Below are 26,017 nucleotides of genomic sequence, written 5' to 3' on the forward strand. Positions count from 1 at the left end.
GCAAAGCTGTAGTATGGATTGGGCCTTCTGGGGAGCCATAGGGGAAGAGAAGCCACACTCCAGACTGGCAAGATGGAGGTTGGAGGTGAGGGGGAGTAATAGGCTGGGTAGCCCGGGGAGAAGAAGAGGCTCTGAGTCTATGATGCCAGCCCTCTCGGGGGTCCAAGGAGGAGGTGTTGTGGTTTTGTCTAGGGACAGGCAGCCCCGGTCTTCACCCCGGGCGGAGGGAGGGGGATGTGACAGGATCGGTGGAGCTGAGAAGTAGAGAGATTTCCCACTCTTAATGTGAGGTGGCTTCCATTTGGGCCCGATTGAGGGACTTGGGAAGGTGAAGAATGGCTTTGATGTACTTAGCTGTACCGTCTGGCTTCTGCAGGCTGATAATTTAAGAAAAGGTAGGCCCTTTGATTATAACATGCTGTTCGGTCTTAACATAATCCCATCTGGTTACCTTTCCCTGTCTTGGCCTCTTGCAGGTTTGTACTGTGGCAGGTCAGAACTGGTAGTAATTCAGGTTTACGTTCCTTGAGGGAGTGGATTTTTATTTCTGTTGGGACAGTTTGTACAAGGCCCTAAAAATCTGTGGTTACTGTGGGACTGAGTTCTTTAGAGTGGAGTGTGGCAAGTGGCTAACAGAGGGAATGTCCACACTTTGGATTCCTATGTTGAATTATTAAGGGAGAGCATTATTTGTTAGGGCTGGTTGATGGTCCCGGAGCTTATTGATTAAATTGTGATGGTACATAAATGTGCTGATTGAAACCCAAACTTCATATTGAGATGCTACAAAGAGGTAGGTGTGTTATAGTTAAAATGCTGTTGAGAGGGATGCCTTTTCTAAGAATTGGGGGGAACTGGAGAAGTTCAGTTTTTCTTACGTTAAGCATAGAATACTTTGCTAATTCTCCATATAGCGAAAGTAGTACTCTGGTACTATGCAGAAGTAGGCTGTGAAGTTTGAGCTCTGTTCCGATGATGTGTGTAATGTAGAATTAGGCTTTTCTAGAATGGAAAATAATGTTACTGGTGTCTTTGGCAGACTGGAATGGGAATCTTGGGAATGCGTGAAGGTTATATAAATGACGGAGTAGATCGTTTAAGATGCAAGTAGTGAAAATAGGGAAAGTGCTGTTACTCTTGAAAAAGGAGTCCATTTTGTCTTCTAGTGAGTTTTGTTTAGGATGTGTGCAAAGACAAAACAAAGCAAACAAAATTATATAAAGGTGGAATACTTCTGGAAAGTCAGACTTTCATAAGTTTTTTCTTTTTGTTATACATCTTAATCTCAGCTCCTTTGCTATGGTTGTGCAGTGTGGAGATTTATTTATTTTTTAATGGCCAGGAGAGAACCCAAAAGATCACACAAGCAAAATTCTTGATTTTTGTTCAGCATCAGGGCCATACTGAAAATCTTTAACTGGGGTCACCAGTCAGTCATACTTGTATTGTTTGTAGCAGATGATCATTACCTGGAAGAGTCACCAGCTAACTGAATTTTGCTTTTACAGGCTTAACTGCAGTAGAGTATATGTGACCCACTCATGTAACTTTCCATGTGATGTACTTGTTTGCTTTCAGAAGCAGACTCACCGGGGTTCACTTCAAATGAATGGGTACCTTGTGATGCAGCTGTATTGCTTGGCTTGGTGTGCATTCAGCTTCCAACAGCCAACGTATGAATAGAGTGCTGAGTGGAAGGCTTTATGCACCCTTCAGTGCTTACTCTTTATTCTTTTTAACATAGGTTGAGAGGTAACAGGTTGAGACGCATTACTTAATTCCAACTGTGCTGCTTCCAGTTCGTGATCTGATCCACCATCTGCAAAGTACTTCAGATGAATGGAAAAGTTCAAGGGACACTTGGCCACAGAAAAGAGTTTTGAGAGAGAGATGTGGCCCAGCACCATTCCCTGTGGTCCAGCCACCAGAGGGGGGTGTTGCACATGGTTTCTAAAGACGGTATAATGCTGATTGGTTTGCCAGTTTCAGAATGTATGATTCGAGCATCTCTTGTTACCAATTAATGAGAAAAACCATGGGGTGTGTATGTCACTTGTAATTGTTGGCAAAGTGTACCGTTTGTGCTCTGTGCTCTTTGTTCAGTTATTACCTGGTTTGGAAAAGAGAAAATGGTTGATGATACCTTTTGCAGATAAGATTATCTGTTTCTGCATTAATCACAAAAGAAAGACACGAGCATAAGAGACGCAGGTGATCTCAGAAGTTGCCTCAGTGTGCTAGAATGTGTGGAAGTGTTAATGTTGGAGTTGTAATATGTGTTACTATGCCAGAAAATAGTCATGTTGTCGGAGATCTCCTTTTGCAAAGCTCTTAGCACATACATGTGCCTCTTGAGAGCAAACCTGTGGCTTTAGAGCTACGGTATATGGTGAGAGAGGGTGTGAAGTACATATAAGGGAATAAGGCTTCAGAAAGTGGAACACTCATTAGCAATGCATTATGTGTAGCGAGGTGCTAAAATATTGCAAACAGTCAGATCCTAACAATGTGTACTTTGGAAGTAAGCCTGCTTGATGCAATGAGAAATCCTTAACATGTAGATAAATCTTCCAGTTTACATCTAGATAAACTTTACAAAGCCATGTAAGGTTGAGGCTGCAAAGAAGGATCACTTTCAAATCCCAGCTGATTGTTGCAAGAGCTATATTGGTATCTTCATTCTCTCCTTTGCAATCCTGTTCACAGAGTAAGGAGCCACTTTGAGAGAGGAATGGATTTCAGCTGATCAGCCAGCAAACATAATGGCCATGTCTTTTCTTGCTCTTCTTCATATCTAAAGCATAGATATGGAAGTGGGGGGGGGGGGACATATGTGTGTGTATACACATTGTGAAAACAATATATATCCAGGCCCCATTACATGTAGATGTGTGAGTTCCTAAGGTGCAGCTTATTCTGACTTGTACTTATTGTGTAGAGGTCACCATATTGCACAGAGCCATACTGTTTTTTTACACAAAGTGTTTAGGTCAAGTTGATTTCTGGTCTACCAGCTTTTGTTGGATTCCCATCTGCTGCAGTCAGCATGACCAGTGGTTGGCTAAGATAGGAGTTGTAGTCCCTCACCCTTGCTTTAGACTGGTATGCTGGGTTCAGCATTTTGGAACAGGGGACAGTCAGAAGGATGGACAGCATTGGTGAATTTAGCTGCCGGTTGACAATACTACTATTTTATGCTTTATACCTGCCAGCTGTATTGAGAATGAAATCAACTTGTCCAGCCTGACTGTGGAAAACGTGCATGAGAATGTGTGATATCCTCATTGTGGGGTTCAGACTTGTGGAAGAAAAAAAAGGATGTTGCTGTGAAGTTTTGCCTTTTTTTTGTGGGGAAGCTGTGTAACGGGATCACCACCCTTTGTGATCTATCAGGATAGTTGTAGCTCAATATTGTTCTGTACCTTGTGTTGGATGAGTCTTAAAGGTAAAGGTAAAGGTACCCCTGCCCGTATGGGCCAGTCTTGACAGACTCTGGGGTTGTGCGCCCATCTCACTCAAGAGGCCAGGGGCCAGCGCTGTCCGGAGACACTTCCGGGTCACGTGGCCAGCGTGACAAAGCTGCATCTGGCGAGCCAGAGCTGCACACGGAAACGCCGTTTACCTTCCCGCTGGTAAGCGGTCCCTATTTATCTACTTGCACCTGGAGGTGCTTTCGAACTGCTAGGTTGGCAGGCGCTGGGACCGAGCAGCGGGAGCGCACCCCGCCACAGGGATTCGAACTGCCGACCTTTCGATCGGCAAGTCCTAGGCGCTGAGGCTTTAACCCACAGCGCCACCTGCGTCCCCTGGATGAGTCTTAGAGGCCCTTATTTTTTCACAGAATACCTCTTGATTACATTGCTGTCAGCAAACAGAGGAGGGGAGGGAATTAAAATTCTGACATTTATAAAAAAAAAAGGCTGTTTGGAGACTTCACACAGACAAAGCCCTAGCTTTCCTGAGTAGCGTGGGCTTACTGGCAAGCTTGCATTAACTATGCAAACCCTGATATCATGTTACATTAGCGGGTATGGAACTCTGTAAGTGTGGTGCTCCAATTCTAAAGTGTTGCTCTTTGGCTTGATGGTATATCTCTTGATGTCTCATTCTAAACATTGATATGCTGATGTTGCAAACATCAGGATAAGACTCTGCCAGTAGTTTCTAAACAATGATCATAACTCATTATTTGGTAGTGGTTTGGAATTTTGAATTCAGAAGCCATTTTAAAAACATTATTGCAATGCTTTATTGCATTTGTTTTAAAAACAAAGACTATTCACCAATTCTTCCTTTCTCTCATTAAAGTTTTCAGGTGTGATTTAAGACTTGTTTATGAAAATATATATGACAGGAACTATGCAGGCAAATATAACTGGAGGATTTTATGATGAAAACTGTGGCTCTCGGCAGCAAACTTGTTAAAGCGCTGGGAATGGATAATGAACTAAAGGGACATAGCTGACTTTCATATTTTAGTTAAGTATAATAATGTGCACAGCATGTATAAACATGTTTCTGCTCTTGCCATTTCTGCAACCTCCATTGGTAACCACTTATATTTTGTGCTTGCCAATTAATGGGGGACTCCATCTACTAGTGTTTTATAAATAATGACAAATGTGCAGAAGCCCGCCCTCTAAAAGCACTAATTGTTGCATATCTCACTCTTATCTGGTGAGTGGTACAACTCCCACATCAAAAATTCAGGTGGTCAGTGCTACCTAATTGATTTACATCGGTTTACACCACCAGCAATTACTGAAATGTAGGGAAAGGAATGGCCAGTAGTTAACCACAGCCTGTTAGCAGAAATTAAAAGATTCAGCTTCCCCAACCATCTTTGTTTTAACTAATTCTGAAGCAGGTTGTTATCTGATTTTTATTTGCTGCCTATTGCTCTTTACTGTGGCTTTAATGCATGACTTGCACATTGTGAGCCCTCTTATGAATCATTCTGGTTAAGAGGCAGTGTTAAATATGTCAAATTAAATAATATTGCCTGGCGTGTTTTAACTGAGAAGCATTCCTCAGTGTTTCGTTTGTAGCTTCTGTATTGGAGCTTCATATTTCTAACCACTTTCATTCTTAGTGAAGTATTCCAGGCTGCTCGGAATGGCAGGGAGTCGTATCGTACCAGATGATTCTTTCAGCCAATTAGGGTGACCCAAGTTCCCAGGGAGTCAGCTTAACCGATTATACACTCCCAATACCTGACATACGAAATTGGGTTCATTGTAAGGTAGCAAAGAACAGAAAGAGCTCTGTCAAAAGAATCTGCTGGCAGAGTGTGCCAAGAAAGAAAAGTCTGAAATATCCTCAAGTCCCAAATATTCACTTTACTTTCTGAAAGGGGGGGGGGGGGCTTCTGCATCTCACTCGCAAGTTCTGAGATCCAGTTCTAAAGAGTGTTGTGACAGTCCAGTAGGTGCAGTTGGAAGAGGATGCCACTAAGTACATTATGGTATTGAGTTTACATAATGAGAAAATTGGTTCCATCAATTTGGTACATTTGAAAGATATACAGTGATGAGGTGATATATTCAGACTTCAAAAGAAAGACGTGTTCCATTTCTAAGAAACAAAGCTGATGGTAGCACAGTATGATTTTGCTTGTTCCCAAGGTGCATTGCCCCAGGACAAGTTGACCCCATGTTCAGAGTCTATGAAGTAGTATCCTGAATTTTGCTTGCCAGTAGCCACCTCTGAGCAACTGAAGACTTGTCCATGTGTAATCTGGAAGTTTTTCTTCCGCTGCAAATTGCAGGTGTGGAACTGCCAATCCAGATAAGGATTGCAGCAGCAGTAAGAGGTTAAAGCTCCCTGTTCTCCTGCCAATTCATACTGAATCTCTGTGCCTACTAAGTTCCTTTTTTAAAAAGGCCATTAATGCAATTGCTAACTGTGTGAAAGGCATCTTGTAAGGCCCTAATTTTAATGGCACATCTATCTGTACCAGCATCTAAATGTTCTCTTTGGGCTTCAAAATGTGTGTAATTAAGAAGGCATTAATTGTCCTTTAGTTGGTAGTTTATGTTACGCTACAATAGCTCTGCCAAATTGGGGGGGCAGGGGTTGACCCCCAAGTAGTTAATGATATAAGAAGAGCGCTGCTGGATCCAATCAAAAGCTGATATGATTTAGCATCTTGTTTCCCACCATGGCCAACCAGATATTGGGAGGAGGTAGGACATGTGCACTCCAGCAACTGGTATACAAAGGTGTGCCACCTCTGATCCTGGAGGTAGGATACAGCACCTTTCTCCCCTTCGCACAATTGACAAAAACTGATGAGAACTTTGATGTAGCAGTATTATGGCAAAGGTATTATGGGTACAGAATTTACTTGTACAGGCCACTTGCTGTCATCCCAAACTGTCCATTCACTTCCCTTTCCAGTTACAGTATTTTTCCGTCTATAAGACGCCCCAATGTATAAGATGCCCCCTATTTTGAGGGACTCAGATTTAAGAAAATGGGATGTATCCGTGTACAGTATAAGACACCCCCTAATTTTTTACATTATTTTTTAGGGGGGGGGAACCTAATCTTATACATGGAAAAATACAGTAGGTCTTCTTCATCTGGTTGCATATCTGCTTGTAGTGTTGAAGGGTAACCCTGCTAAGTCAGAGGCACGGAAATTGCTGAGGAGGGCAGAGCACCTAAAGGACTCTTCCACCTGTCCTCTTGGTGTGCCATTCCATGTCTTACACAACCATTGCTTTCTGCCGCTGTGGCTGGTTGCATTTATTCCAGCATGCTCATTAAAAAATATTTTAAGCTTTTGTGCTGAACCCGTCAGAGATTTGCCTCCTGGGATGACAAAAAAAAAAAATCACCTGATCTAATGAAGCCTCACCTGCACAATGTTTAACCCTTTCTGTGTCTTCAAAGGTGAGAACCTGTTTGTTTTTTAATGCCACAAATTAAGATTTCTAACTTCTTGAGAGCTTGGAAACCTTGCAACTTATCTGCAGTTAGTAGGTCTACCCTGCTCTAAGTACTTGGTTTCTACTACTGCCTACAAGTCAGTTTAGGAAGGAAATTGTTTGCTCTACTTCTGCTACATATCACATTGATGTATTTGATCTGGATTGATTCATCTGAATTGTTGTGCTGTGAAGAAGAGTCTCATTATTTCCTTTGTTTTTCTGCTAGAGATGTGTTAACATGCACCCAATGGATTTGCAGTATGAACAGTAGCTGTTGTGAACTTTTGTCTTTTCTGTAAGTCGGGTCTAGAATAATTGTTTGGATTTCCAGAAATGGCATGCTTAATCCTCTGTTTGAAGCATTTTCCAGCCATGTGAGAAGATGTTCTTCCGGGGTGCATCATTAGTCTACCTAGTTCAGTAAGCTCTCTTTGGCAGTAGTCAAATCTGACTGATCTCAGAGGAAGTGACTATGTTCTTGCTTTGTGATCTGAATGATGATAAAGTGTTGGCCTGCAGAGAGGCTTTCTGAACTTTATAAAATGCAGAGCAGAAAGGGATCCTCTTTGCATTCTTAGTTAATAGTTCAGAGTTTCAGTCCTTAAGCTGGTGCATCTCAACAGTTTCAGCAGAGAGAATGGACAAAGGTGGAGGGCAGTTTCCTCGTGGACAACCTTTGTGTGCATGTTTTGCTGAACATTAGTGCAGAAGATGCAAAGTTGGTAGCCTGTTCCTTTAAGGACTTTGTACAAAGCTGGCACCATGCCCAGCCTCTTCTCTTCTTCCCACTTCAAGGCTGTTCCTTTGGGGCTTTTCCTGAAACAATACCGCAAGCTACCTTGCTACTCTGCTTGCCCTGCAGACAGTCTCTGAATCAAGAGCCAGCTCTGCTTTGAGGGACGATGGAGAGTTGCAGCACAGGCAGAATGAACTATGCAGCCTGAGTCTGGATCTGTGCTGAAGGTGTAGAGAACAAGGCTGTCGTCTGGAAATAGCGATATGGAAACTGAACCCCGTAGTCCTCAGAGTATGTGGGAAGGCGACTCCGAATTCAGCTTCCAGTTTTGGACCCAGCTTTTTCTGTGGATGCACTTGGTTGGCCGGTTGGTCACTTATATCCTGCGTAGCTTTGGGGGGCTAAAACAATAACTCCTTCCTGTCCCTTATGACTTGGTTGTTCTTTGGAGGTCCACTGTGACATCTAATATTTTTAGAGCTCTTTGGCAAGCAGTCCTATGAGGAAGAGACGTCGCCCTGTATTTTTTCTTCTTTCCTTTTCCTTACCTCCATTCTTCTCTGTTCTGGATGGCCCTGCCTAAGAAAGGCTTCTTAACCTTGAGAGAAGGACAAAGCTTTAGAAGCAAGATTTCTGGATTCTCTTCCCATGTTTATCCATACACTCTGGACTGTGCAGTAATCTTTTGCTTCACTCAGAGAATATGAGCTTTTGGGGGCTGCTTAGCAATAGAATCCAGAAGTTATGAGGACTGCCATTCTGCAAATGAATGTTCACCCTTGGAATGTTGTATTAGTGTTTAGAAAGAGTGATTTCTATCTCCAGAACATGGAGCATCCAAGGGGATACGGGCTTGAATGAGCTCCTACTTTGAGTTTTGGACGGCCACACCTTGTCTTATTCCATCTACCACATCAGAGGTTTGCTTTGGCGTGCTCTAGTTTCATCAAGTTATCTGAACATCTTGGTTCCTTCCAACTCTACAATTCTATGATTCTATCTCAGTCTCCCTCTCTCCTTGAATTGTTTCTTCTTTCTGTTAAAGAATCACTTCTTTTTGGAAGATAATAGGGCTTCCCTACTTGACAATTTCCTTATTTGCCCTACCTTCAGCCCTGAGGGCAAAAGAGATTCGGAGAATTTGTGAGCTATTTTAAGCCTCATTGCATAGTCCTTGCTACTGCTGATCTGGCAGGCCTTCCTCCCTCTGTATTAATCAAATCTGCCTGCTGTTCACCCTCTGATCAGCTGTGTAAGTGACCAGGCTCCCTGTATTTCTTTCTAAACAGAGAGAATATGGAATGAACTGTCTTGGAGCTTTTCTGAGCCTTAGTGTGGGGGCTTGGGAAAACCTGATATGGATGGCTGCCCCAGACTTGTTGCTGAACTGACATGAATGCTATGGTCCAGGGAGGTGGGTTTGATGGAAGTCGAGAGCAGTCGGCTCAAGCCAAATGCCTGTGTGAATCAGTTGGAGGGGAATGTTAAGAGCTCTGCTGAATCTGGGACTGTGTCTGTTCTCCAGTTGCTGCCTTTACCCCTCTCTTCCTGTGGCGGGACAGGAAAAGCAGTGCCGTTGCCTCTACCTGTTGGCAAATAGCAATGACTGAAGAGAGTGCCCTCCTGGATCCTGATTGAGCTGCTTGGCTGTGTTTGCTCCGAGAGCAGAGCTGGGGCAGAGGAAAAGAACCGGTGATAAAATAAAAGAGAAACATGAGCCATGGAGCTGAGGTGAACTCTCAAAACTCCAGCAAGGACAAAGGGTGTAAGATGTCGGCGCTACAGAAACTGGAGAGTCTGGCAGGGCGGATCTTTTACTGGGGGCCACGGAGTGATGCTGGGGCACCGAACGTTGGGGAGGCAGCCTATGAATCTGAGCACACGGCAGCCTGGAATGAGCAGAGTGAGTTGACAAGGGAGCACGGTTTCCAGGGGTGCCAGAATCAGTGGGTTCCCCCGAGGCTCTGCTCCAGAACTGCTGCTGTTCTGTGCCTCTTGGTGCATGCGTATGCTTGTGGTTAAGTGTGTAACTGGAATCTGAAATAGGGCTCTGATATTTTTCAGAGAAGCCCGCAAGTGGCTATAGCCTTAGCTCTGACAGCCATTCTGGCTATGACTGTTGACTACCTCTTTCCTCAGGCTAAGCTAAGGTTTAGGGTGCTCAACTTTAATGAGGCCACAGCTGCTCGGTGTGTGGCTTTGATTTTGGCCTTAGAGAAGCCCCATCGGTTCTCAAAAGCCCACTGCAACTTCTTACTATTTGTTATCATCTTTACAAGCTCTAACTCTGCACGTGTCTATTGCACAGAGTAGAGGTGGGGAGCCTGTAACTCTCCCAAAGTCGTTGGGCTTCTGCTTCTATCAACCCTGGCCCAAATAGCCAATAGGAAGGGATGATGTGAGTTGTAGTCTAGTAACATTGGCGGGGCACAAGTTCCTCATCCCTGACCTAGAGAAAGGATAGCTGGAGCGTTCCTGGATGTTCTCCCACATTTTGGGGGAAGAATTGCAACTTTTTGGGAAGTTGTTGGCAAAGGTCATTATTAAGAAGCAAATTCTCTTTGCCTGTGTGTGTTTCAAAACTTTCTTCCCATTTTGACAGTTTTTCCTCCGGCCTCTCCAACTGATGTTGTCACTTTAGCTGTTTTGGTTAAAATGTGTGGTCAGAGTTGTTGACATAGGGAATTTCAGTCTGAGGTTGACAGAGTTGTGAGTGAAAGTCATGGGCTGATGATTGTTGCTTTTTCCTCTTTGCTGCCACTACCAGTCAGGATTGTAGCTTATGTTGTTGACTTGATGTGATGTCATATTCTATTTCTGTCACTGGTTGTATCTTAATTCATGGTGTTGTCTACCTCTAGGGTGATGGGTTGTAAATAGATGTAGGTCTTCTATTGTTCTGTCTGGACCACACATTACTCCTTCATCTAAGGCAAAAGGGAGTGAATGCAGTCTTTTCTTGGATCCTCAAGTATGTTTAAACAAAACAGTCACAATGTTTTGGCAATGCTGCTTGGTCTAAAATAGAAGCTTGTAGAACATCTGATGCCAGATTCTTCTTTGGCCCCTTTAATCTTTTGGCATTGACACCTCCTCCATGCTGCATCTGAGTGTGTTGCACATGAAGGAGAGTGTTCAAAACCACCACCAGCACATTTTGGAACTATTTAGCATATACAATATACATGTAGATTCTGTTCAACATTTACATGAAACTGCTGACAGAGGTCATTTGTAGATTTTGGCTGTGGAGTCATCAGTATGCAGATGACAGCCACCTGTCTCTCATTTTCATTTGTTCCTGTAAGATAGTTGAAAGGCTGAATCGCTGTCTGATATCTATGATGGACTGGATAGGGTGCAATGAAGGGAAACGTAATTCAGACAGAAGAGGTACTGTTGGTAGTTGGACCATGTGATATGAGATTGGTTTTGCAGCCTGTTATGAGGAGAAAGTGTGAAAGTGCAGGTGCTTAGTTTGGGGATGCTCCTTGATCTGGGTCCTGTTTCTGCAGGTGGTGAGGGGGTGCCTTTTCCCGGTATCAGCAGGTGCAACAGCTACCATCTTCCCTGACACAGGGGAATCTTGCCACAGTCATTCATCCTCCTCTAGTGACCTTCAGATGACAGTGCTGTAACTGTTTATGTGGGGCTGCCTTTCAAAAGTGTTTGGAAACCTCAATTAGTTGCTGCCAGAATGCAAGGCACTTTGAATCTGTAATGAATGTATATGAATGCTGATTCTACATGATTTTCACTAGCTGCTGATTAGTTTTCATGTTCAGTTGCCTTGAACCCTCTTGTGAGGAACCCCAGGCTTTTGCCAGAGTTCGGCCTGCTCCAGAGAGGGTGCTCACCACACAACACCCTGCCTCTTCTTAGCCAGGCAGATAATAAATCAGAACTCCAGATAACACTGCACAACTCTCTGGGTTCCTGAAGACCAGAAGGTCACTGCAGGGCTGGTCCCTTTGCATCAGCCAATCCACCCAATCTAACACATAGCAAGGCCATTACCTGTAATGCGCATCTGCCATCAGCTCTGTCTTCTTTTGGTTTTTTATTTATTTCAAGATCAGAGCACTTGGGAAACGTGAAGTGCTTCTGATCTCCTCCGATGTTTCCAAAATTGACAAGCCAATTGGAGCAGTTCATTTCAACAGTATAATGTAAGACAGTAGGGGGTCATTTTGTTGCTGCCATTGGCAAGGATTTCTAATCCTTAGTTTTTTAATAATCTACTATAAATCCCTTGGGGAGCTGTTAGTAGAGTATCTTCAGCCCACCCCTGGCCTAGAGCATAAAAATACAGGGTAACGTCATGAATGATTGGTGGCTATTTAGCTTCCTGCATAGTTTCATTTGAATTAACTAATTAAGCAACTCTGCAGTAGGATTAGATTTCTCTGGATCTCTCAGTGATCCCTGTATTTCATGTTTATTAAATCCTCATAAAGAATGCTAGTTAAATCAGGGTGGGTTTTGTCTACCCTGCTAAGCACTGAAAAATTTGTTTCTGTTTTTCAGAGATGTCCTTTCAAACAAGGTGTTCTCTAGATTTGTGTCATCTTCTCCAGAACTGTTGACTGGATTTGCTTGCCTACCTTGCCGTGTCCAAATCCAGGTTTAAATGTGACTGTTTTTGAGCTTATATTAGCTTGGCAACCCTAAATGCCTAAGCAACAATAAACAAGTATGTTACTTGTCAACCACCTGGCATCCACCCACTGGGGAAGATGCATAGAGTGCATCTGTCAGTGAAATTTTAGGCCTTAAGCATCTGCGCCCTTAGAGCTAGGTTGGCTGGCCAATTTCATTTAAACAAGGATCGACTATGAGTTATTGGTACTCCTGGCTGAAACGTGGCAGACTTCCTATGTTGATCACTCCTGCAAGCTTAGTGTTAGCAGGACCAGTTGCTTCTCCAGGTCTCCTAAAGCCCACCAAAGCCTTCCTATGCCAGTTACAGTGGTGCCCCGCAAGACGAAGGCCTCGCAAGACGAAAAACCCGCTAGACGAAAGGGTTTTCCGTTTTGGAGGCGCTTCGCAAAACGAATTTCCCTATGGGCTTGCTTCGCAAGAAGAAAGCCCATAGGGAAATCTCCGGGGACCTCTTTTAAATGCTAGCGGTGGGGAGCAAAGCCTTTCCCCCCCCTCCGGCCTTCAGAAGAGGTCCAGGAAGGCCGGCGGGGGCCGAAAGGCTTTGCTCCCCACCGCCAGCATTTTAAAAGCAGTCCGGGATAGCAGGGAAGCGCTTCCCGCTATCCCGGATGGCTTTTGAAGGCAGGCGGCGGGGGAGGGGGGAGCAAAGACTTTCGCCCCCCACCGGCCTTCAGAAGAGGTCCTGGACCTCTTCTGAAGCCGGGTGGGGGGCAAAAGTCTTTGCTCCCCCCTGCCTGTCTTCCGGGAGAGCGGAGAAACACAGCGCTGAAGCCTTCGCTGCCGCCCACCAGCATTTTAAAATCGCCCCGGGAGCGGAGAAGTCTCCGCTGTCTGGGGTGATCTTAAAATGCTGGCGGGCGGCAGCGCTGCTGCCCGCGAAGCCTTCGCTGCCGCCCACCAGCATTTTAAAAACCCCAGGACAGCGGAGGACTTCTCCGCTGTCTGGGGTGATCTTAAAATGCTGGCGGGCGGCAGCGCTGCTGCCCGCCAGCATTTTAAAATCGCCCCGGGAAGTCTCCGCTGTCCCAGGGGCTTTTAAAATGCTGGGGGACGGCAGCGAAGGGTTCGCTGCCGCCCGCCAGCATTTTAAGACCGCCCCGGGACAGCGGAGAAGTCTCTGCTGTCCCGGGAAGGCAGGGGGGGGGAGCAAAGACTTTCGCCCCCCATCGGCCTTCAGAAGAGGTCGGGGGACAGACTGTCCCCGGACCTGGTCTGAAGGCGGTTTCCATAGGAACGCATTAATTGATTTTTAATGCATTCCTATGGGAAACCGTGCTTCGCAAGACGAAAAACTCGCAAGACGAAAAGACTTGCGGAACGAATTAATTTCGTCTTGCGAGGCACCACTGTATATAGAACAGATGTCAAAGGGACTTGCAATTTGGGCAACACATGTTGTCTCTATTCCCAGGGATTCCCTTCCCTCAGTAACAGTCAGATGCATAGTTAAAACCAGTGCAGACTTGGAAAGGTTGGCAGCTAGGTAGAGCTGTTTATGAGAAATTCCTGCAAGATTTGTGATGTACGCATTCAGTGAGATGAATTATGTTCCCAAGTGTAAATATGTTCAAGTGGTCTGGTCCTTTGCTTCCTAGGTCTTGGTACTGTTGATTTAAGAATATTGATTTCTCCCACTGTGCTTTAGGCTCTAGGACAACTTGAAAGATTAGTTCGCCTCTCTTGAAGACAAGGCATAAAGCAGCAGCAACCCCACTTCTCCGTGTGGCCTGGTTGATGCAAGGACTGCATATTATTCTCATGGCAATTGTGCATCTAGTGTTGCAGGAGAAATGTGATTGGTACATGCATTGAATGGTTATCTCGTTAAATCACAGTGCAAGAAGGCATTGCTGCTTTTTCTCTCCCTCTCCCCGCCCCCTTTCCTTTGTACCTTCCCTATCTTATGCTATGGCAAGTTCACAACACTGTGGAATAGAATGCCACTTTGAAGCCTAAGTTGGGCTGGTACCCTCGGCTCTGCAATAGCTGATGGGCAAGCGCTAAACAATAGCTGGTGGGAGGTGCTGTTTGACTCACTGCTTGCCTGCTAATTTTGGTTCTTGGCCTGAATCGGCTGCAGTTTCCTATTGAGCGCAGCCGTGTTAGGGACATGACTGGCTATTCAATCTATTCCCAGGGAAATTGATTAGGGTCACTGTGTTCTGGGCCTCTGGCAAAGCTACTTTGTCCTTCATCTTCTAGACCACTGGGGCATTGTGGTTGAAGGGTAGAAAACCAGTGTCTCTCTCTCCTGTAGGTGGGCCTCTTACAGAACATGACAGACTGGTATTAAAGCAACCTGTAGCTGAGATAAAGGCTTCAGAGTTAAAGAGAGATGAGTGCTCAACCTTTTTTCTCTGGGTGCTGTGTTAAATTATTCTGACTGCACCTGTACACTCATAATTATTACATAATTCTGTTTTGAAGGCACTGAAGAATTCAGCAGAAATTGCGCTCGCTCCTTTCTGCTTTGATACTTTTTGTTCTTGCAATATGTCTCAAGGTACCTCCTCCAGTATCTAAAATGTCTTCATTCTGCACATATAAATTGGTGGAAGATGTTCCCAATGAGCTTCTTGCCTTAATTTGTAATTTTGATGCTTTGCTTTAGGGTCTTATAAGCACAGCAATAGAGGGGCAGTCTGTTGTCATCCACTTTTGTCACCTACTTCCTAAAGCAACTTCCCTGGACTGCATTTGCTACTGTCAGTAATTTTTGCCTGCCTAGTTGAGGACTTGAGAACTTAACGTTGCCTGTCTTTGAACCTCATCTTTGAGGTAGTATTGCAAAAGGGCAAATTACAAACTCTTTGATCATCGTACCACCTACCAACAAAACTTTTGTCTTTCTTGAATTGGGCTACATTTTATTGGTCCGTCAGGCAGCTGCTCACAACATCTACTACTTCACTGGAATAGATTTAAAAGGAGAAAAATAACTAGGTGTTTTCAGCATTTTGATGGCACCTGACTCCAGATTCCTGGATGATTTTCCTCAGCTATGCCATTTAGATGTTAAACAGCACGAGAAACAAGAAGGATCCTCCAACATCTTCTGGAATCAGCCAGTCAAGTGGAAAAAGAACTAGAAGAGAGTGGTATCTCTTATCACATGTCCGATAACAGATCTAGAAGTATACCAAGAGAGATGGTATGAAGAGCCAGTGAGATGTCCAGGAGTATCAGTGGTTCTTGTTTTTAACCTGTAAGCCGCCTTGAGTCCTGTCAGGAAATAATAATAATAATAATAATAATAATAATAATAATAATAATAATAATAATAATAAATTTTATTTATATCCCGCCCTCCCCAGCCGAAGCCGGGCTCAGGGCGGCTAACAACACTAAAACAGTACAACATTATAAAACATTATAAAAATGAATTAAAATCAAAATTGATGGCAACCATAAACTAAAGTTTTGTAAAGATTGCCAAAGGAGGGAGTCAGGCTGCGCCCTGACCAAAGGCCAGGTGGAACAGCTCTGTCTTGCAGGCCCTGCGGAAAGATGTCAAATCCTGCAGGGCCCTTGTCTCTTGTGACAGAGCGTTCCACCAGGTTGGAGCCGCAGCCGAAAAAGCCCTGGCTCTAGTTGAGGCCAGCCTAACCTCTCTGTGGCTTGGGACCTTCAAGGTGTTTTTATTTGAAGATCGTAAGTTCCTCTGTGGGGCATACCAGGAGAGGCGGTCCCGTAGGTACGAGGGCCCTAGGCCGTATAGGGCTTTGAAGGTTAAAACCAGCACCTTAAACCTGATCCTGTACTCCACCGGGAGCCAGTGCAGCTGGTATAGCACCGGATGAATGTGATCTCTAAGTGAAGACCCCGTAAAGAGTCTCGCTGCGGCATTTTGCACCCGCTGGAGTTTCTGGGTCAGTCTCAAGGGCAGCCCCACGTAGAGCGAGTTACAATAATCCAGTCTGGAGGTGACCGTCGCATGGATCACAGTGGCTAGGTCAGGGCGAGAGAGGTAAGGAGCCAACTGCTTAGCCTGGCGGAGATGAAAAAATGCCGCCTTTGTTATAGCTGCAATCTGCGCCTCCATGGAGAGGGAGGTATCGAAGATTACACCCAAACTCTTAACGGACGATGCTGGCACTAATTGCACCCCCGCAAGAGATGGGAGTTGCCCCCTCAGTCCCATGTCGTCCCGTCCCAGCCAGAGGACCTCTGTCTTCGAAGGATTTAACTTCAACCGGCTCCCACGTAACCATCCAGCCACAGCCTCCAAGCATCTGATCAGTGTGTCTGGGGCCGAGTCTGGGTGGCCGTCCATCAACAGATAGAGTTGGGTGTCATCAGCATACTGATGGCAGCCCAGCCCAAAACTCCGGACAAGCTGGGCGAGGGGGGCGCATAAAGATGTTAAAAAGCATCGGGGAGAGTATTGCACCCTGGGGCACACCACACACCAAGGAGTGGCGGGATGACAATTCCCCCCCAAGCGCCACCCTCTGTCCCCGACCAGAGAGAAACGAGCGCAGCCATTGAAGGACTGTGCCCTGGATCCCCACGTCGGCAAGGCGGTGGTCCAGGAGTTCGTGATCGACCATGTCAAAGGCTGCTGACAGGTCTAGAAGAATCAGCAGCCCCGACCCGCCTCGATCCAGCTGCCTGCGGAGATCATCTGTTAGGGCGACCAGAGCCGTCTCGGTCCCATGACCAGCGCGGAAGCCGGACTGGACTGGAAGGGTGGGATATAATTAAGTATATTACTATAAAAATATATCATCAAAGCTACCCCACACCTCCCTCCTCTCTCACACACAAATTCTTTATGGTGACCAAAGCAGCATTGGTAGCAAAACTTGGCCAGAAGAAAGATTGATTAGCTAGATTTGAGAAGCCACCACCCTCTCAAACCCCTTGCCTCTCCTCCTGAGTCCACACATCTCACCAGCCCTGCTTCACGCCTTCCTTAAGTGCTTTTGCTGGCTGGAATGCATCCTTGAACTGTGATGATCCCACTTCCTCGTTGGGATGGAGAGATGTGTACTTTTGCATGGTCAGCTTCTGCATGATGTGGCTTCTGCATGGTCAGAATGCAACCTACTATACAAAGGTAGTAAGGGCTGCATCTGTCGCTCCACCTACTTATTGCTTCTGGTCCTGCTTCCTCTCTGGAATGCAGCTCTTGGAAAGCTGCTCAGGAGGGAACAAGACTCAGGTTCAAGTCACTGCTCAACCATGAAGCTCATTGGGTTGTCCTGAGACAGTAGCTCTTCCTGCTTAACTTACCTTACAGGGTACTTAGGAGGATAAAAGCTGAGGGAGCAGGGAGAACCATATATGCTACTCCCTGGCCTTCCTTGAAAAATGGAGTATAATTTAAAAGCAACTGTATGGCAGGAATCTTTCAGCCATAAAGGTAGGAATATTATAGCGGGACTGGGTGGGAGGTAGGAATGGAATGGTCACTTATAACACTGCATCTATCCAGTGGCAGGTGCTGGTAGCATTTGCTCAGCCCCATTGCACACAGTAGTAATAGCACCAAAGACTCCTATGCACGGGAAGAATTGCTTTTCCCAGGCATAAATAGTAAGTGCCATCACTGGCAAAGTGCAGTAACTCTTGGAACAGAAGCACAGCTTCTGAGAAAGGCATCTCAACTGCACATGACATGAGTTGCAACTGCATACTGGTTGCATAAAAAAAAATTGAAGGACCCTAATAAGAGACTTGTGGTCTATGGGCTCTATTTTATTTTATTTTTTTAAAAAACGAGCTGCATACAAGCAGATGATCATAGCCAGTGCTAAAGCAGTGAATGTGCTTTGTGGAGACTCTGCCCCCTGCCACTGCCCACAAGCACAGAATGGGATCTGTGTGCATAGAACGCCAACTGGTGACTATTCTGGAAGTGAGCCAGGGACTGGCAGCTTGAATGCCAGTGTTGAATGGTGTCATTGTTTCTTATTGATACACCTGCCCAAGAGCCATAGATTTTGGAAACGCAAGAGAATGAAATTCGCGAGGAAAAAACAGTGTCCAATCTTAAGTGAGAAAGGGAGCAGTATTATGATAGAAAGGGTTTGGTGGCTGCTGAGAGGAGAGAATCAAGACAGCGAGAGCCACAGCAAAACTCCAGATTCCTCCACTGAGCATGTAAGCTTCCACGTTGGCTGCTCCCAGGCCTGGACTGCACTAGCAAAAAAATTCCATATCAAGTAGAAGTACAAAAGCACTTTTGCCATATTTTAAATGGAATACATAAACAGGGTTCCTACTTGTTCTCAACAAACTTCTTCAGAAAGTTGAGGAAACAATGAGCGACATGCTATTTTTAGATCAGAATCTGACTAATAGGAAGGAAATGTTTGAGTCTGTGAAAACAGTTGGCTATGTAAAAGAAAGTAACTATGAACTGCTGAAGTCCATGATCCTGAAATAGGAAGAGGAAGGGCAGCAGAATAGCAATGAATGTTTAACAGCTGAAAGCTTCAAAAAGAGCATTAGCTTTTTGAAAAGTGTTGGCTGGAAAAATGTTTTGAAAGGAGAATCTATGATAGCAATCAAAGCCTGATGTTCTTTCCTAATATGATCAGGGCAGGAAATGGGACCTCCAAAACAAAGTTGAAAGGAAGTCAACCTACCTTAATATCTGCCTCTGACTGATGGTGCAAATGGGGACATCTTGCATTGCTTCTACTGTCTGACCCTTAGAGAAAGGGAGTTCTATTATGAGATATGCAGCTTCCTGGAACACCTGTGTTCTCCATGATTGCAAGTCATCATTTGGTATGGCATTCTTGGGGTCTTCTGGGAATCTCTTTTGTGCCACCCCTAGGCATTTTGCTGCCTCGAGTAGAGCCCAAATTATGTCTACTAGGGTCAGCATTTTAAAATGTCTTTGCCACCTATTCAGGCACAGATTCTTGCCTTCATCCATCTCTTCATCACTACCCCTTTGGTGCCACATACAGTAGAACTCTACCTTGTTACATGGTAGGCATGGTCATGATTCACCCCCTTTTTTGGAGATCATAAAATCTAAAAAAGATGGCATGTAGGGCTCAAACAATTTCAGACCAAATAGGTTTTTAAAATATGTAACTGTGCCTGCAGCACTAAAGGAAACCATTACTCACCTTGGAACCTGTTGGTAATTGGCCTTCTAGGGTAGTCTGATCCATCAAGAAGTATACCTCCAAGTTTTGCCTCCAACTGTAGTCCTTTGCACTACTTTACAGGTGAAACATTTCCATGTGCGTCTGAAGGTTGAAAGGATGTTTGCCATGTCTGAAAGTGGGGTAGAAATATATTTTAAAAATAAAAAAAATTGTCCAGTAGCACCTTAGAGACCAACTAAGTTTGTTCTTGGTATGAGCTTTCATGTGCATGCAGACTTCTTCGGATACCCTGTGAGGTTGATGGATTTGCATTTCATGCGGCTTAATGTGGTGCCTTCCATGGTTCTAGATTCAGGTAAGTGTTGGTCTGATGCAGTAGAAATATATAAATTAAAAATTGTCCAGTTGGGTAGTCACCTTCCCATTGAACAGACTTCAGTAAGAAGTGCTCCTGAAATGAAGAAAACCAAGGACTGACGCCATCAGTTGTTTGACAGTATCTCCCTCCCTTCCAGTATTCTCAGAGCCTGCTGACCATCATTCCTTCAGACACATTCAGAACCTGGCACTTTCAGACAGAGCCTCCCTCCCATATGCTGCCAGAAACCATTGGATGCTCTTCACAGGGGCTATTACAAAATTCTGAGGCAGACTCAGCCAGCTGATGCCCGAAAAGCAAAAGCTGGGGGGGGGGGTTTGCTTTTGATCCATTCTTGCTTATGAGACGCTCTGAGAAGGTTGGGCTGATCTTTGAGCATCCTCTGTATGGAGGTTATCTTTAGCTCAGCTACCGAGCAGTCATTCCTTCTGAAATCACTGTACTGCTTTTCTCTTGAGAAATTAGTCCAGCTCTGACTTGAGGGAGCAATGTGAAGCCTTGGGCCTTCTGGCATTTCATTGTACTTACTTGTGCTGGATAGGACTCCTTTTATCCCCTCAAATATATATATGTGTGTGTCTATGTTGTAGATTTCATTCTACTTCGTATTTCCACGTGAGTCCTGCTACCTATCTCTAGTTGGGCCACCACCTCGAGAGAGTCCTGTGCTGGATAGCTGCATATGCTTAATCTTCTAGTAAATTGGCAACTGCGGTGTAGCTGTCATGCCTTATTATCTCACTGGTCATCACCTGCAGGCCATGTAAACAAGCCACTCTCCTCTCATCCCTTGGTATTTTCTTTTGGATTAGAAGCTGCTCTTGTATAGGTTACTTTAAGCCTGTGTTAACCTGTTTCTATTAATGAAAAGAGACAGAGGGCTATCTGTTCTTGGCAAGCATGTGCTTGAAGTTGCTTTCTGTTCTGGTGTTTGTTTGTTTTTAGGATCTGCTCTGGGGTGGCTGGGTTAAGAGGCGATTCCTTTTCAATCTTTGGGGCTTCCTCTCTTTTTCAGCAGCCGCATGGCACTTCACTCACACACATCAAAGTAAAAACCTAACAAGTAATGAGGGTGAATGAAGCAGGAGCTCAAGGTGGAACTGAGATCACTAATGGCAGAATGAAAATCTTACGGCTGGGCTGATAAAATGTTTTCATTCCGAGGGAACAAAAGAAAGTGTTTCTCTCGGCACCAGCTGGAGACCTGGGCTTTTACTTTCTCTGCTTCTTTGCCCCTCTTGAGGAATAGAAAAGAGATGTATAGGCACCACTTGAAAACAAGCAAAAACACAAGTTGCCTAATAATGCAGGCTGGTCTTGGCTTGGGTCAGTTTGCAGGGCATGGGGGGAGGATCTACGGCAGCCTTTTGTGATAGGCTTGTGAATGAGCTGCCTTTGGTGACTGGCAGTATCTTTCTCGCCACCTCCTCTCTTTCTCTTTGCATTGCCATCATGTGATCCCCTGCCCCCCTTCCCCCCCCAGCATTGTTTCGTAACCAGCTGTCCCACTTACAGAACAGTTGTTTCTGGACTTCGGGGAAGTGTTACACTGGGGGGGAAATGGTTTGCACAGCATCTGCGATGACTCTCTCGACCTCATCTCTAGGCAGAGGCCACGTTGGCATGGTCTAGTTCAAGCCTCGCTGCTCCACTTGGAATCTCAGGAGCTCCGTGTATGGTGGATCTTCAAGGCGGAGCCTGCTGTGTCTGAATAAGCAGCAGGTGTTCCAGAGGAGCCTTTCCAGGTGCTATGGTAGATCACTCCTGCTGGCTATAACGGTGGCCTACACTGATGCAGTCGAAGGAAAGGGAGAGAAGGCGAAACAGGCGTGCCCTGGAGCTGCGCTCAGCCCTTTGCTGGCTGGGGACTCTCTTTCGCTTCCAGGAGAAGTTGAGCTCCAGGCGGGGGCCGTGTTTGCTTTTGCCACCGGGGGCAAAGTCCCCCATGAGCCGTCGGGTCAGCCCTTCCCCGCCACCCGTTTTGACCTTTTAACTGTATGGTTGCAGCTACGGAAACAGCCGGGTCACCAGGTGGACCCTTGGGGTTGAGGGCCACCGAATGGATGGTAAGGAACCACGGGGTCCTGGGTGGGTGAACAGACTGCTGTCTGCTTTCTCCCTCGCTCCCTGTGTTTATTAGACAGCTGCTTCTTTCAAGGAATGTATGGTGAGAAAAGGGCTCTAAAGACAAAGACACACATGGATCTATCTGTGACGCTGAATGTGGCACAGTAAATTTTTGAGCAGATGGGTTTGTACTCACATGCAGCCCCTACAACAAATCAGCTCTGACTGTCATAGACATATGTAGAAACTATTTAAATGGTTAGCCTTGGGGGAGTTATTCCTGATGAATTATGTTTCCACTAACTCCAGAATTTATCCCCTTTTATTTCCAGTTAAAGAACCTTGAGCGTTGAACAAAAGATGCTCAGAGCTGCTGTTTTCTCTCTAAGGGTACCATTTTTGCTTTATGAATTTGCAGCACGTCGTAGTTTGAGCTGAGCTTTCTTGCTGCTATTACCATCCTAATTGCTGTTTTAAATGCTTATATGAAGGAAGAATCTGCCAGTTTATTCTAAGTAGTAGACTCAAAGCCTCAAAAATCAAAGGTGTTGGCATCATAAAGAGTAAGGAGGGTCAATTAGGAGAAATCTAAGGATCAACATGCTCAAGAATGTCTCCTTGCTGACAAGCCATCTAAAGCACATTCTGATAACTTTCACCCAGTCCATTGGGCATGATTGTGTTTAAATAAAATGTCTAGCCCTCGAGGTTGTGATGAAGTATCAGAAATAGCTGTTTAGATTCTGCTAAACACTAAGGATATGGATGAGTCTTCTGCTGTCATGAAGCAGATTTTATTGTTTCCTGGAATTCTAACATTTTATCAGTATTCCAAACTCATGGGAATGGCAAGGGTGCAGAAGGCTTATCATTTGTGGAGTAGGAGGAAAAGGTTAAACTTGCCTCTATATTTTTTTTTAACTGACAGGCTTCCTAATGGTGCATTTAAGTGTTACATCTAATTTGGCTTTCAGTGACAAATGGCAGGTGAAAACATTTTCCCCTGGAAACCTATGCCTATTCACTTTGACCACTGGTCTTCTCTAGGGGCCTTTCTTTCTCCCCTTATTAATATCTGTTGTTATACCTTCTGACCTGGTTACTACAGTCTCAGTTATAGGGTGAGGGGCAGCCTATTGGTGAATAAACTGCACCATGCTTTTTCTCAGAAACACAGTCCTGTCACTTATTAGGACCATGTTCACAGATGTCATGAGACTTCCTGTTTCAGCCCCCAATAAAAAATAGAGTCATTGTGATGTAGTGTTACTGTATTGAACTTTGACTGGGCAGACCCTGGGTTCTAATCCCCACTCAGCTATGAAACCCACTGGGTGCCCTTGGATCAGTGACTCTTGGCCTAATCTGCTCACAACTTATGTTAGTATAATTGGAGGAAAGGGGATAATAGAATTGCGTATGGTGCCCTGAGCTCCTGGAAGAAGAGCGAGATATAAATGTAATAAGAAATAAAAAAATAAATATTTCACATCCTCAAGAGTATCACAACCAAAATGAAATTTGCATAAATCTGTCACATGGTTGATTCCAATTGCAGGCATTGGTTTACTGGTCATAGGATATTTCTTAGAAGGGTTGAGGGGGTGAGGTTATAGAACCAGATTACAGTGGTACCTTGCAAGACGAATGCCTCGTAAGACAAAAAACTCGCAAGACGAAAGAGTTTTTCATTTTTTTAGTTGCTTCGCAAGACGAATTTCCCTATGGGCTTGCTTCGCAAGACAAAAACGTCTTGATAGTTTGTTTCCTTTTTCTTAAAACCGTTAATACCCAGGGAATCTGTGCTTCGCAAGACGAAAAATTCGCAAGACGAAAAAACTCGCAGGACGAATTATTTTTGTCTTGCGAGGCACCACTGTACCTGCACTTGGCCTAGAAATTAAGGGCACATGCACACCATACATCCCAACACATATTTAAAGCGCATGACTTTCCCAAAAGAATCCTAGGAACTCTGTTTCTCCCCCCCCCCCAGTACCTTCAACTACATATTCCAGGATTCCTCGGAGGAAGTTATGTGCTTTAACTGTGTGTTGGTTGTGCTTCAAGGGTATGGCATGGATCTGCCCTAAATCTGCTAGTCTGTATCCCATCCTTTTGCTGACTGGCTTTCTATACTAGAGAGATTACAATGGCGTCTGTTCCTGTATAGCCACTGAAAAAGACAGGAGAATGCAAGGCAGTGTATTGATAACATCTGGCTGGCCTGTGCTTGCCTATGGCCAAGGCTCTTAGGATGTTTAAGATCCCTCTGAGATAACATACAAGTTGCGCACCAAAGCCAACACTTGCCCCTCAAGAGACTTGTTAGCCAAATGATGATGCTTTTTCGTTGTTGTTTTGGAAACCTTGTGAGGAAGGAGGCCCCTTGTGTTGGAGAATATATTGGTTTCCGTCTCCAGTTGCTAGCAGTGCAGGAGCGAGATTAAATTCTAATTTCATATCTAAATTAATGCTGAAAAGACCCAGAGTGATAAAGTGGCGAAACAAAACCAGTAAAACATTAAATGAGGAACATTGAGGTGGCAATGTTCAGATGCAGCAGATCAGTACAAATAAGAATCCTACGCAGACTGCTTCCCAACAGTCCTGCAAAAAGATGTTTTCCTTGCATTTCTAAAATGTAACCGTGAAAATCATTGCCACACTTCTTCTGGGAACTCATTCCAAACCTGCTGGAAAGGTCCTACCCCTTCCAATTGAAGTTTAACCTCTGGAAGATGGGAGGGATTTTTATCTGGGCCCAACCAGAAGTTCCTAATGGGAGGCTAGTGTATGTGTGTCAGGAACACAGGAAGCTACCTTCCACCAAAGCAGACAATTGGTCAATCTAATTTAGGGATGGAGTCCCTCTGGCCCTCTAGATGTTGGACTCCATCTTCCATCAGTCCCAGCTGGCATGACCAATGACCAGGGATGATGAGAGTTGTAGCCCAACAACATGGATGGCCACAGGTTCCCATCTCTAGTCTGTACTGACTGGGAGCACCTTTCCAGGATTTCAGACAGGTCTTTCTCAACCTACTTGGAGATACTAGAGATTGAGCCTGGAGCCTTCTGCATGTTCTTGGACTTTTGACTCACATCAGCATGGCCAATGGTAAGGGACAATGGGAGCTGGAGGTGAGCAATATCTTGGGGCCCAGAGGTTTTTCAGTCGCATGTGCCCTCTTGCTATACAGGTGTCCCGCCCCCCCCTTAGGCAGGGATTATGTTTCAGGGCCCACAGACATAAGCAAAAATCGTGTAAGTGGGGAGCACCCTCTAAAAAGCCTCTGAACGCCTGCTTTTCCCTGCTCTCCAGCTCTCTCTACAATTCAGACTGAAATATCAGCTCTGGTGCTGGTTGGAGGCTGGAGGACACGCAGGCAAGTAGTGGTGGTGGCGGCGGCTGCAGTACCCCGCCCATCAGCTGTTAGGGAGGGAGACTGTGTGCTCGGGTCTCTTTGGGACTTCCTCCGCCGTCACTGATGTCTTTTTCAGGCTCTGGGGAGGGTCTCCTCACAAGCAACAAGGACTGTTCAGCTCTCTCCCACTATTTCCTGCTTTGAATTTTTTTTTTTATTTCCTGGCACTGCATGTATATGCATTTGTGCCTGTAGTCTTTCCCCCTTGTATGGCCAGAATGCCTAGTAACCTACTTCAGCTTCCCTTCTGATAGGGAGTGCAGTTCATCTCCTTGAGCAGCCTGGACCTTGTTTTTACTCCATGCAGAAGATACCATCTGCCTGGGAATGCAAATGGTGCCATACCAACAATTATTTGAAGCATGTGTGGTTCCACAAAATGCGTTCCGTAAATAACACTGGGGCTTTTATTCCCTAGTGCAGATTTTTGTATTCCCTTCCATTTGTTCATTCTTAAGGCGTTTATATGCAGCTTAATCATAAGCATTTCCACCAAGTATTTTGTGAGAGGACTGCGACCTAAGCTGCAGAGCAGCTAAAATAGCATTTGGAGGTGGCCTTCTCCATAGGAAGCACAAAATAAGTTTGTTTGTTTTTTTTAAAAAAATACAGCACGTCCATCATACGATGCTCTAATTTGCCATGCTCATGAAAATCATATGCAAATTGTATTTCATGTGGATTAGCACTGAACTTTCAGCTCCTGCAGCTTTTCTCGAGGTGCCCCTCTGTCGAAGAAG

The 26,017-nt window shown here is 45.0% G+C and overlaps 1 protein-coding gene and 1 long non-coding RNA gene across 6 annotated transcripts in view; one reads left to right on the top strand and one right to left on the bottom strand.

The window, feature by feature from the left end:
- The window catches only part of PRKACA (protein kinase cAMP-activated catalytic subunit alpha), a 62,539-nt gene that overhangs the window by 12,907 nt on the left and 23,615 nt on the right, over positions 1–26,017 (top strand). The window contains exon 1 of one of the 5 annotated variants that reach the window (XM_083726091.1): positions 35–85. The exons of 2 other annotated variants lie outside the window; for them this stretch is intronic. In XM_083726091.1, coding sequence (XP_083582217.1) covers positions 73–85 — 13 coding nt within the window. In that variant the 5' untranslated portion in view covers positions 35–72. Of the gene's footprint in view, positions 1–34; positions 86–7,746; positions 9,575–21,279; positions 21,849–26,017 lie in introns of those variants that run through there. 2 more of the 5 variants (XM_083726089.1, XM_083726092.1) reach the window with 2 other exon arrangements.
- Positions 13,689–21,420, bottom strand: LOC310838587. Its single transcript, XR_014561068.1, has 3 exons — positions 21,296–21,420; positions 19,422–19,854; positions 13,689–15,555 (listed from the first exon to the last, which is right to left on the bottom strand). It is a non-coding gene; the product is annotated as an uncharacterized lncRNA (long non-coding RNA).

This window comes from Podarcis gaigeae, assembly GCF_964106915.1.
Source record: "Podarcis gaigeae genome assembly, chromosome: 2".
Classification (NCBI taxonomy): domain Eukaryota; kingdom Metazoa; phylum Chordata; class Lepidosauria; order Squamata; family Lacertidae; genus Podarcis; species Podarcis gaigeae.